The sequence below is a fragment of the Rutidosis leptorrhynchoides genome, chromosome 3 (genome assembly GCF_046630445.1).
Source record: "Rutidosis leptorrhynchoides isolate AG116_Rl617_1_P2 chromosome 3, CSIRO_AGI_Rlap_v1, whole genome shotgun sequence".
Classification (NCBI taxonomy): Eukaryota; Viridiplantae; Streptophyta; class Magnoliopsida; order Asterales; family Asteraceae; genus Rutidosis; species Rutidosis leptorrhynchoides.
In genome coordinates, this window is record NC_092335.1 from 403615897 (window position 1) to 403629286 (window position 13390).

The 13390-nt window shown below is 33.7% G+C and overlaps 2 protein-coding genes across 2 annotated transcripts; one reads left to right on the forward strand and one right to left on the reverse strand.

The window, feature by feature from the left end:
* The first annotated feature begins 1820 nt into the window (after positions 1-1820).
* LOC139897740 (beta-amyrin 28-monooxygenase-like) lies at positions 1821-4618 on the forward strand. The gene is made up of 4 exons (XM_071880433.1): positions 1821-2436; positions 3145-3606; positions 3716-3903; positions 4151-4618. The coding sequence occupies exons 1-4, from the start codon at positions 1944-1946 to the stop codon at positions 4451-4453; spliced, it is 1446 nt and encodes a 481-aa protein (XP_071736534.1). The 5' UTR covers positions 1821-1943; the 3' UTR covers positions 4454-4618.
* A 1258-nt stretch (positions 4619-5876) lies between these two features.
* On the reverse strand, positions 5877-11260 carry LOC139897741 (ruBisCO large subunit-binding protein subunit beta, chloroplastic-like). Its single transcript, XM_071880434.1, has 14 exons — positions 11027-11260; positions 10233-10460; positions 9993-10118; positions 9749-9886; positions 9544-9639; positions 8549-9026; positions 7924-8093; positions 7749-7826; positions 7555-7626; positions 6887-6991; positions 6712-6804; positions 6495-6587; positions 6260-6386; positions 5877-6150 (listed from the first exon to the last, which is right to left on the reverse strand). Exons 2-14 carry the CDS (start codon positions 10458-10460, stop codon positions 6137-6139), a joined length of 1818 nt encoding a protein of 605 aa, XP_071736535.1. The 5' UTR covers positions 11027-11260; the 3' UTR covers positions 5877-6136.
* Between the last annotated feature and the right edge of the window lie 2130 nt (positions 11261-13390).

A 13390-nucleotide genomic window follows, 5' to 3' on the forward strand; every position in this document is an offset into this window, starting at 1 on the left:
AGAAATTGTTTTGGGCCGCTACCTTATTTTGGGTCGAGGACTTGATTTTCGGATGAGACATAAGATTGTGATCATGCTATGATAAATCATGACCGAGATAGATAGAAATGATGATGATGAAGAAGTACACGATGTTAATGATGATGGTATACGAGGACTATGGTGAACAATCGAAGAAGAAGATTACATAGTGAAAGGGTAAATATATTTAAGTTAGAGAATTAAAAAGAAACGCAAGGATAGTGAAATGGTTAAGGTTGGACTTGGGCATTTTTTTAAGGACTACTTCTGTAAGGTAGTTATTTATTTATTTATTTACTTATTAATATCTTATTATTATTATTATTATTATTAGTATTATTATTATTATTATTATTATTATTATTATTATTATTATTATTATTATTATTATTATTATTATTATTATTTATCTAAGAAATATTAGGTACATAAAAATATATTTGATACATAATATATTAGTATTACATAAAATTATAGAATAGATGTATTAGCACTAATTATATAAATATTTACATATAACAAATTATTGATTTTCAACATAATACTAATCACACATATATATAAAACTATCTAAATATTAATTATTTTAAATGAGTATACAAACTAAATATATAAACTATATAATTTAAGATATAATATATAAATTTATTCGACTACAATTATATGTGTTAATATATATACAAATGATATAGGTTCGTGAATCCGAGGCCAACCCTGCATTGTTCAATATAGTCATATGTATTTTTACTACAAAATACATTAGGTGAGTTATAGTCCCACTTTTAAAATCTAATATTTTTGGGATGAGAATACATGCAGCTTTATAAATGTTTTACAAAATAGACACAAGTACATGAAACTACTTTCTATGGTTGAACGATCGAAGCCGAATATGCCCCTTTTACTTGGTAACCTAAGAATTAGTAAAACAGTCTACTAATTGACGCGAATCCTAAAGATAGATCTATTGGACCTAACGAACCTCATCCGTTGTAGCGGATGCTTTTGTACTTCGATGTTGTTTTATCATGTCCGAAGGATTTTCCGGAATGATAGGGGATATTCTTATATGCATCTTGTTAATGTCGGTTACCAGGTGTTCAATCTATATGAATGATTTTATTTTTGTCTCTATGCATGGGACGTATATTTATGAGAACTGAAAATGAAATCTTGTGGTCTATTAAAATTATGAAATGATTATTTATGATAAACTAATGAACTCACAAACCTTTTGGTTGACACTTTAAAGCATGTTTATTCTCAGGTATGAAAGAATTCTTCCGTTGTGCATTTGCTCACTTTAGAGATATTACTTGGAGTCGTTCATGACATATTTCAAAAGACGTTGCATTCGAGTTGTTGAGGTCATCAAGATTATTATTAAATCAATTATAGTTGGATATATTATGAAATGGTATGCATGCCGTCAACTGTCGATGAAATGAAAGATTGTCTTTTAAAAACGAATGCAATGTTTGTAAAATGTATCATATAGAGGTCAAGTACCTCGCGATATAACCAAATGTAATGTATTCGTCCAGATGAATTAGGACAGGTCGCTTCATAACCTACAAGAATTTTCATCACGTATTATTTCTTAAAGATAGTCCTAACAGCTTATAGTTATCATTAGCATTTTTCTTAAAATTAAACTTATACTATATAGTATTATTAAATTAAATGTATACCTAGCCTTTAAAAAAAAAATTATTAAATGTATGGTTAGAAATGTATGAGGCCGTTTATGGATAATATCTACCGGTTGGTCGTATACATACTAACGAACTAGGGTGTTCATCCGTATACCTATCTATATATATCAATGGCGCTAAAGAAATTAATTAATCAAACTTAATTTGATTTGAATAGTTCTAACGATCTAATTGAATTATAAATTGAGTCAGAGCTAATTATATACGATGATACTGATCCTCCTCATACTAGTTACAGTTATCATCACCGCTATAGTTGTTATCTCGATTGCATGGACATCTGTAAGCAATACTAATAATCTTCCACCAGGAAGCTTTGGATGGCCATTTATCGGAGAGTCGCTCGCCCTCCTTCGCGCAGGTTGGGACGGAGTTCCAGAAAGATTCGTTCAGGAACGTATCGAGAAACACGGGAGTCCTCTAGCGTTTAAGACGTCGTTACTCGGTGATCGTATGGTGGTGATGTGTGGTGGAGCTGGTAATAAATTCTTGTTTGCAAATGAAAACAAGCTGGTTGCAGTGTGGTGGCCGTCGCCGGTGAGGAAGTTATTTGGAAAGTGTTTGATTACAATTAGAGGTGATGAAGCAAAGTGGATGAGAAAGATGTTGTTATCGTATTTAAGTCCTGATGCTTTTGCTACTCATTATGCTGCCACCATGGATTCTGTTACACGTCATCATATCCAACTTCACTGGCGAGGTATTATTTCATCCATTCCACATTCATTTGTTTATCGATCTGCTATCGACTGATCATTAATTAATTAATTTCTTATATTTTTGCATACTATATATATTTTGTAAATTACAACAATAACCGTACTCAATTTCACATGTAAGATATGGAGATTGAGGTGATATGTAAATAATCATTAATATACCCTAGAATTTCGTTTCTCCAATAAAACTTTTAAAGGACAGCCAACAATATGTAATAAGTTTTATCAAGAGTTGCGAAATTTTTGACAACATTCGTCTTTTTTCCTTTTCTTCGTTGAAAGCTAGATGTAGATTAGTTTATGATTGGAATTCTTGGTTAGTATCTCCCTTGTAATTCATCTTTTTATGGGTTTAGCTTCTTGCTAGCCTCTTAATAAAATCTTTGCCGTTCAAAAAAAATAATAATAAAAAAGATGCAAATAAATTATTTGAGAAAAACTTGGCTACATATACACATAGATATCTTGGCTACGCATAGATAATTAAACCATCAATTAAATTACACTAATTCCCATTTTTGAATTGAATCTCAGTTTTCTTTTTTTCTTTTGCATTATTTTTTGTTTTTTTTTTTGTTTTTTGAACGGCAGTTATTCAGAATGATTTGTTAGTTATAGCTATATTGTGCTCCGTACTATACTATGCTATACATAATGGAGGATTAATTAATGTTTTTAATGAATTGAAGGCAATGATGAGTTAAACGTATACCAAACGGTAAAGCGATACGCCTTTGAGCTTGCTTGTAGTTTATTCCTTAGCCTCGAGGATCCAAACCAGCTTGCAAAACTGGCTTATCTGTTTAGTATCTTCTTAAAAGGCATCATTGAGCTACCTATAGATATCCCAGGCACACGATTTTATAAGGCAATGAAAGCAGCAACTGCTATTAGAACACAACTTATGACACTTATCAAACAAAGAAGAGAAGCACTTGAAAAAGGAACAGCCGCATCATCATCTTCACAGGACCTCTTGTCACATTTGCTTACATCATCAGACGAAAATGGAAAATATTTAACAGAGTTTGAGATTGCAAACAATATCTTGCTACTACTCTTTGCTGGTCATGACACCTCAACTAGTACTATCACCTTGATTATGAAGAGACTGGCTGAACACCCTGATGTTTACAACAAGGTTCTCAAAGGTATATCAATCATCAGTTGTACATAATCTTCTATATTAGTATATATTTAAATTGCTTAATTAGTTTATTATATCCTTCAACTTTGATATATCTATTGAATTGCGAAAAGAGCAATTGGAGATTAGTAAGGCGAAAGAAGCAGGTGAGTTATTGAAATGGGATGACATACAGAAGATGAGATACACTTGGAATGTTGTATCTGAAGTCATGAGACTAAATCCACCGATCATCGGGGCCTTTAGAGAAGCCCTTGTAGATTTCGAGTATGCTGGTTATACAATTCCCAAAGGATGGAAGGTAACAAACTAACTTATACCCTATTTATTATTCATGTATTCCATGTTCACGAGATATATAGCCTGAATATGGTTGGACCCTGATATCCTTGCATAGTTGCATGAGGTCTCAGATTAAATTATTTGGAGTGTTCAGGGAAGGGTTTGCAACCGTTCATTATTCGGTTTGATCTAAAATACTCCCCCTCCCCTCTCATCCACATTCATGTATACATGAATCTTTTTTAATGTATGTGTTGTGTGGTCAGTTATATTGGCATGCTGTATCGACACATAAAGACGAGGCTAACTTTAGAGAAGTAGAGAAGTTTGATCCATCGAGGTTTGAAGGTGCAGGAGTAACAACTCCATACACATATGTTCCGTTTGGAGGGGGTTCGAGGATGTGTATAGGGAAAGAGTTTGCAAGATTGAACATACTTGTGTTCCTTCATAACGTTGTCACCAATTTCAAATGGGACTTGTTGGTACCCGATGAGAAAATCGAATATGATCCCATCGGTACACCTGCTAAAGGACTTCCTATTCGTCTTCATCCTCATCAAGTTTGATCAACAATTAATACATGGAGATGAATCGTAACCAGTTTCTGCTATGTAATACTGTTTGTTACTGCTAGCCAGTGTGTACAAACTTTGGGTTAGAATTATCCAAATTACACACATATTGAATAATGTATCAATATATAATTTAATATATCAAATTAATGTTGCATATATGTGTCTTAGATAATTGCTAATTCTTTACTTATAACTAGTTGATTGCTACAAAATCATTGATTATTATTGAAGTTTGATCTAATATATATGATGTTACTAGTCTAGATCATATCCTACTGTTCATGTTGAGCATGTTAATGGATGCACTTCCAATTCCAATGTGTATTCCAAATTTCTTGATAGGGTCAATTAAGTTTTGATAAAGCATGATTTTTATTTTTTATTTTTTTATGAAGAAGCATGCACAAGGGGATGTTTTTGTTTTAAAGTAAATAAATGAATAAATGATGATAAATGATAGTGTTGTCAATTCTCAACCGCATTAATTTAAAGGTCAATATGGTGGGACCCTTAATATGGTTGAGCATGTAGTCAACAAAGGTGGTGACACCAACGAAGCATTGCTTCAACGGTACCTAGCCCTTGTGATCCATTTGGGCCCTTGTGATCCATTTGGTCCTACATATGTAAGTGTTGGAAGAATGACGACTATGCAGGCTCGAATCTGGGTGCTGGCATATTGTGGTGATTTATGGGTGAAGGTGTTTCGCTAGGCTCCAGTGGCATACGGGGTGCGACTGGATGGGTTAACAAAGTCAACACAGGACCTGCATATCCCTGCCGAAACATATGTTTTTTTAGAAGAACAAAGGTGGTGACGTATTAGTTGATCTTGCCGACAGTTCACCTCAAAGTCCTTTACTTGATTTTTCAAAGCAAAACTCGAGTCTAGATGTTCTGGCACAAGGATAAGATATGCTAATTTGTATGGAAGCATGTAATAATGACTGCTAATTTGTATGGAAGTGTAGCATTGCTAATTGGAATTACTGTATCGTATTTGAAAGGATGCAGATATGACTTCACTAGTTTTGGTCCAACAAATAAGTATGTATTGGCCAGATCAGAATCCATTTGTTATTGATTCTAACCGAGCGCGAGTCAAATGAGGTGGCGAGGTTGAAGAGTTTTGACGCCTATTAACACGGTGTCAAAAATTGACGGGAAGAGTTAGAAATTAACAGATTCTTGACACTTTTAACCAGTTAAGAATTAATATTTAAATACTATTTTTGTTATTCATGTATTTTTCTCACTCAATTTCTAATCAGATTTTACCGGTGACACAAAAATTTGACATTTAAAGTTAACTAAGGTCAAATCCACTAACAATCAAATCAGATTTTACCGGTGACACAAAAATTTGACATTTAAAATTAACGAAAGTCAAATCCACTAACATTCAAAAACCTACTTTTTCAGTTTTTCACCAAAAACAACACAATTTAACTACATTATAGTTAGTCTAAGCTGAAAAAAAAGCAAGGAGGATGAACGTTTTTTTCATTTTTATACTTATCTAAGAAAACCGTCACAACATACAATGATAAGCCAAGCCGCATCCGCGAGACTTATAACCTAAAGACAACAGAATTACCTACTATTATTACTAGTACTAGATGTAATTTTCTAGAACCCAATCTCTTTTTTTATCATCCGCATTCTGCAGCTGTCTTAGTATCCATATCCTGAACATAAAGCATAAATATAGCATCAGGTAAGGAAAAAAATAAAAAATAAAACACTTTTGGAGTGTTAAATCTGGCTGACTGAAGTTGGAATTATGATTCTTCGTACCAGAATTGTCCATAGGGTTAGCAGCAGCAGCAACAGGTTCAGGTTCCTTGATCTCTACCACTACACAATCTGACATCAAGAATGTTTTTGCCACCGATGAAGCATGCTCCAAACAACATCTCACAACCTGACCAATTCAACAATTAACATATCAATTCTCAATTGAACATTCAGAAACAGTCTTTAAACAAATCTTCACTAATTTGTCCCTCTCATTTTTATAGTAAAAACACACCTTCGTTGGGTCAATGATTCCAGCAGACATTAAATCTTCATATCGATCAGTTGCAGCATTATATCCAAATCTAGCATTGTCATTGGCCAATACCTGATGAGAGAAATACACATAGTCAACACACAAACCAAGGGTTATAAATTGATTCTAGTGGCAGGTAATAATGGGTTTAAAATTTGCAATTGGAGGGAGTAAAACACATTAAAATAAGACTTACCCTCTCACTAACAACACTTCCGTTAACACCCGCATTCTTTGCAATCAATTTAAGTGGGTAACTCAAAGCTCTCTTAACAATATCGGCTCCAACCTGTGCAACAATTTTATATAAAAAGAAAAATTTAGATGATTATTACAGTGACAGTAATATTTGACATGATGAAGTAATATACCTTTTCCTCATCATTATCGAGGGTCTCCTTAATAGCATCCACTTTGGATGCAAGTCTTAACAAAGTACATCCACCACCAACGACAATACCTTCCTCAACAGCAGCCTGCAAACCAATCAAATATACTAAATGCATACAGCTTACAGAAGCATGGATTGTTGCGGAAAAGTCGGTTAAAATAACAATAATAATAATAATAATAATAATAATAATAATATCAAGGTTGCAAAACTCGCTATTTGGAGAGTAATCTGTCAGGACTTTGAATGGAGTAATTGACAATTCGGGGATTAATCAGGGATTACTTGGATTGTACTTTTTATACATTTAAATATTAAATTTCAAAATTATATATGTAAATGTAAATATATAAGAAAACCATAAACATATGAACACAAACTATGACATAATTGTCTAAAGTCGTTCATTTTGTTAAAAACTTTGAGATTCTACTTTAAATTCATGTTAAAATGTCGAGCAATTTTGACTTTGACCGACTTTGATCAACAAATCCCATTTTGACATGTAAACCGACGTTGACCGATTAATTAAACGGATATTGGAAACTCGGAAAGGATTACTCTTGATTAGGACTAATCGGGGTTTAATCGGAAGTAATCGAGGTTTTTTACAACAATGAATAATAATATTACCAAATAAAAGCTCACCTTCGTTGCATTAAGAGCATCTTCTACTCTAAGTTTTTTCTCCTTCAGCTCTGTTTCAGTTTGTGCTCCAACCTACAAACGTACAAAAGTCAATAGACAATCAGCCAATATATATATATATATATATATATATATATATATATATATATATATAAAAAATTCAATCTGATAAAACCACTATAAATACTACTAACCTGAATGACAGCGACACCACCCGATAGTTTTGCAATTCTCTCATTAAGCTTTTCCTTCTCATAATCCTGTTCAGCAGCCTGCATAGAGAACGATACATAACAACGATTATTAAAAATTTAATCTTTACGTGCATATGCAAGTGAGAAGATAGATATAACCCACAAAGCTTCGCACCTCGATTAGGTTTCTGATTTGTGCCACACGCTTTTCTACAACTTCTTGAGTACTCCCGTCACCAACAATTGTAGTAGAATCCTTAGAGAGAACCACCTTAGCAGCATGTCCCAAAACAGAACTGTCTGCCTTGTCTAACGTAAGCCCCACTTCATCTCTTATAACAGTCCCTATATTTGTTTAAAAAAAACATATCAATATATATATATATACCTAACGCCAAGGTTTCAAAAATAACTACTCAGGTAGTACTCAGTTGCGACTTTTTAAGGAATACTCGGATGTTGACCAAGTTTGAGTTTGGCCACTTTTCCAAGTTTTGACCGAATTTTGACCAAGTTAGACCCAAGTAGCAAAAACCGAGAACTAAGTAATTCGGTGTTCTAAAATTCTGACTAGGAGCTGTTTACTTTTTTCTCTATTAAGTCCTGTTTCCATTTGCCTTTGTCTAATTCTATGTCTCCTAGAAACAGACCAATTTTCAGATTAAGTGACAAAGAAGCAACAATTTTTACTTACTGAATTACTGAATTAAGAGTTATACATAAACAAATCATTAAGTGGAAAATAAACAGGATATGCAGTGAAGAAAGTACAAATTTAAAGATGAATAACTAGAAATAACCTCCGGTTAAGATAGCAATGTCATCAAGATACTGGCTTTTGCGTTCTCCAAAACCTGGAGCCTTAAGTGCAGCTATCTTTAACGCCCCTCTAAGTTTGTTCACAACAAGAGTTGCCAAAGCTTCTTGTTCAATATCTTCAGCAATTATAACTATAGGGTAACCATTCTTGATAGCATCTTCCAACACACCAATAAGATCCCTTGCATTTGTTACTTTCTTGTCAACCAATAGTAATTTGCAGTTCTCATATTCAGCAACCATTTTCTCGGTATCGGTTACAAAGTAAGGTGAGATGTAACCACGATCAAATTGCATGCCTTCAACAACATAAAGATTGTTTTCAGCACTTTTACCCTCTTCAAGTGTCACCACACCCTTACGTCCTACCTTACTCATGGCTTCGGCTATCATGTTTCCTACTTCATTATTGTTTCCGGCACTAACTGCAGCAACATCAGCCAATTCGCTATCTTCCACCTACAAAAAAGTTACCGCCAATTTCAACCGAGGTTGTAAAAGTCACGAGTCGGGATGATTCGGTGTCAGTAATAGATAAATTGTTTTAAGAAAATAAATATTTCAAACATAAATATATGACACAAAATCTAATTTAAAGGAAAAAAATAAAAAAATAAAAAATACTCCCTATGTCCCATATTAATAGTCCCCATAACACACAATTTATGAAATCTAACTCATTACACCGTCTTTACTTTATAATTTTACCTCTTACTTGTTACCTATCTTTTTGTCTTATATGCAAAAAGTTTAGAGCATAAAGAAACTTTACCTTATTATGGGACAGCGAGAGTAATATAATTGTTGACCTAACTTTGACTTTGACTTTGACCCGACTCGGCCACCGACTTTTAAGGTGTTTTGGTCGAGTCGGAACGGGCTAGTCCTTAAACCGACACATCAACCGACTTTTAAAACAGTGCTTTTAACTATCGTAAAACTAACACATGATCTCAATCATAAGCCGATGAATTACCTCTTTTGAGATCGACTTGAGCTCAGCCACCAAAGCTTTGGTTGTCTTCTCAATGCCTCTGGTAATAAGGACAGGGTTTGCACCAGCTGCCACAACCTAATAAATACAGATAAAATCAACTTCATTCGGATACAGCAATACACGGATACGAAAATTATTAAACCAACTAAAAGAATACGAATTCTATACGAATTTTCGAGCATACCTTGACACCTTCAGTAATAAGACCCTGAGCAAGAACTACCGATGTAGTCGTTCCATCACCAGCCAAATCATTGGTCTTGGCTGCTGCTTGTCTAACTAGTTTTGCACCAATGTTCTCCACTGGATCTTCCAATTCAACCTGTAAACACATCATAACATCTCAATACAAACAGAACACATCACAAATTTGAAAAAATAAAATACATATTTAATTATTTATATTTATATATATTTTAATTAAGCACCTCTTTGGCAACGGTAACCCCATCATTCACAATTTTGGGAGCACCATATTTGCTTTCTAGAACTACATTTCTACCCTTAGGACCAAGAGTAATCCCAACTAGATCTGCAAGTTTATTTACACCAACCTTCCAAAACAAAAATAATCACATTCAAATCAAGCCGTTTAACAACAAACGAACACAATCAACTTGTTCATTACAAACTATAAACTGTTAACACATGTAATGTGGTGGACCCACCTGCAGCTTCTTTATCGCTGAGCCGTCCTTGTTAAAGTACAAATCCTTCGCTGCAGCTTTAATTTGGGCAGTTCGAGGACCTCTTCTAAGAGAAACAGTACGTCTACTAGCCAAAGAGCTAGCAGATGATATTGAAGCAATAGACGATAAATTGTTATCGATGACCCTTTTGTTACTGGAAGAAGCCAATGATCCAACTGATATTACACCAGCAAAGGTAGAAGCCATCTGTTACACAAACATCATCATCATTTATCAACACTGCTCTTAATCACCCATTCGTTCAGGGGCGGATTACCAGCTGGATTTCGAAAAAAAATTACACTAAAAAAAATTACTATAAAATAAGGTTTTTTTAGTGTTTGGCCAGCTATCAATGAAAATTTTAATAAGTTTTTGCACCCGCCCCATATGTGGTCGGGTTCAAGTTCCCCACTGCATTCGTTACCAACATTTATGCACATATTTACATAAATACAATACAAACTGTCTCTAAAAATGAGATAGCTAGGAAAAAAAGTAAAAAATAATCAGGCTTTTTCACTATAAGCAGAGACTCGTATTACACTATAAGATGAGAAAAAAATGAAAGAAAGCTACTCGATTATTTTACATAAAACGGCATACTGCTAACTAATAATGCTAAAACCCTAATACTAAGTCAGGGTAACGAATCGCACATAACATAACTATAGCATAAACTAGATAATAAAATAAAGAAACAAAAGAAAAATCGAGCGCTAATCATATATTCATATATTAGTGTGATGATAAAGGAATAATGAAGTAATTACCGGATACGAGAAGGCTAGGGTTTTGAGATTGGAGGTGTAACTACAGAAACAAAATGGAGTGACGAATGAGGATGGTAGAGTGTTTAGTTGTGTTATAAATAGTTACGATATATATATATATAAGAATTATTTTATTAAATAGATTTTAATCGGCCCCATTTTGATCTTGAAGGTTCCAATTAATCGAAACCGTTGGATTTGTCAATTTCTTTTCACTGTGAGAAGCCTCTAGAAGTGAAGAATCCTCTAGCAGTGCAGAATCGTCTTGTAACTATCATTTCTATCTTCTATCTTCTATTAACCTTATACTACTAAACGGGTTGGAAAGTTTACGCAGTTTTAGTTACATTCGGTTGTAGTTTTCACCTTGCGCTCACACTACAAACGATCCTTACTCAAGTTTACATTATTTTGAGTTTAAAAGCGTAAATTACATAATTTAATTAAAATATAAAAAACTAAACCCACCCGAATTTATAAAAGTGGTGGAAAGTTATGTAGTTTTAGTTATATTAGGTTGTAGTTTTCAGTTTACGTTCACACTACAAACGGTCCCTAAAATTTGACTATATTTCCACATCGGTCCCTCAAGTTTACATTTTTAGGGTTGAAAAGCGTAAATTACATAATTTAATTAAAATATAAAAAACTAAGTCCACCCGAATTTATAACGGGCCCTATCTTCTCGCTGGGTGCGAGTTAAATTTTTCAGAGACCACCGTTCAACTCGAAAAAATCTTACCAACCCAACGGGACTAACTATACGTGAAACGGACACTACTCAAAAAATGCTAAACACAACGACAACCCTTATCTTCCCGCTCGGCACGAGTTAAATTTTTTCGACGGCAGCGCCAGACTCGAAATAATCTTATGAACAAAACGAAACTAACCAAGTTCGAAACAGACACTTTTTAAAAAACGCTAAACGCAACGACAGCCTGTATCTTCCTCCTCGACGCGAGTTAAATTTTTCCGACAGCACCGTTATACTCGAAATAATTTTATCAACAAAACGAAACTAACTACGTTCGAAACGGATACTTTTTAAAAAGCACTGAAGACGGCGACACCTACAACGGCGCTTAACACATGGCCCGTTTTCCCCTCTGTAAATACACAACACTACATTAAATATGAATACGCATGCCGAAAGCCCCCGCCGCAACGCGCGGGCCGATCCGGACTAGTTTTAGACTAAACGAGCTTCGGATTCGATGTGACGGGAATTTTCAAATTACATATTCATATTTAACATATTTAACGTATTGTTATGTATTTACAAAAGAAAAAACGGTCTATGTGTTAAGCCCCGTTTTAAATATTGTTGTGTTTAGCGTTTTTTAAAAAAGTGTCTGTTTTGAACGTATCTATTTTCATTTTGTTCGTAAAATTATTTTGATTTTAATGGCAATGACATGGAAAATAATTAATTCACAGTGGATAGAAATATAAGGCTCATTGAAGTTTTTTGTGGTGTTCGGTTTTGTTATATTATTGAAAAATTGAATTTATGTTTTATAACCATGGAGAAGTTACAAATTTATTTTTTATTTTTTATGTTACTAAACTCATCTCTTTATTTGTTCATTTCTTCACTATGTATAATCGGTTGCATCAATATACATAACATTCAATTAACGCTATCTCATCATGTTCTCTCTAATGGAAGTTCAAATGTTGAATTTGGCATTGAATTATTTAGTTAAGAGATAATCAAACATAACCTAATGTATTACAATTGATTGGGATCCAACTAGGGATGACAATAGGCGAGAAAAAACCCGTAACTCGCGAGTACCCGATCCGTGATGGGCGGGTAAAATATAAAATTCATACCCGCGGGTACAGGTACGGGAAAAAAAATTATATCCGTCAACGGGTGGCAGGTGGGTCGCGGTTACATACTACCCGTTGCGGGTAAAACCAATTCGCTAAATCATGACTTTTTTTAATTTATCCGCGAATGTATATATACAATTATTAATTTTAAAGCGATTTTACTTGGGGAGGTGATCCTCACACACCATTTTCTATCATATACACACTTTTTTACATAAATGGACAAGTTTGTCCTTACTTTTTACATAAAGACAAGGATGAAAATATTGATTAATACAAGGATACGATTTTTCATGTAAAATATTGTATATGGATCAAAAAGTAATATGTGATGATCACCTCCCTTTTACTTGTAATGTAATAATGATTAAAAATATAATATTACATGTAAGTAAAAAACTTGACTTTCACGTCATTTACACATATAATTAATAAAATTCCCTAACTTTTCTTAAAAAATAATAATAAAGTTGTACATCATTATTACCCGCGAGTCATGGACATGGGCTAATTTTTTTACCC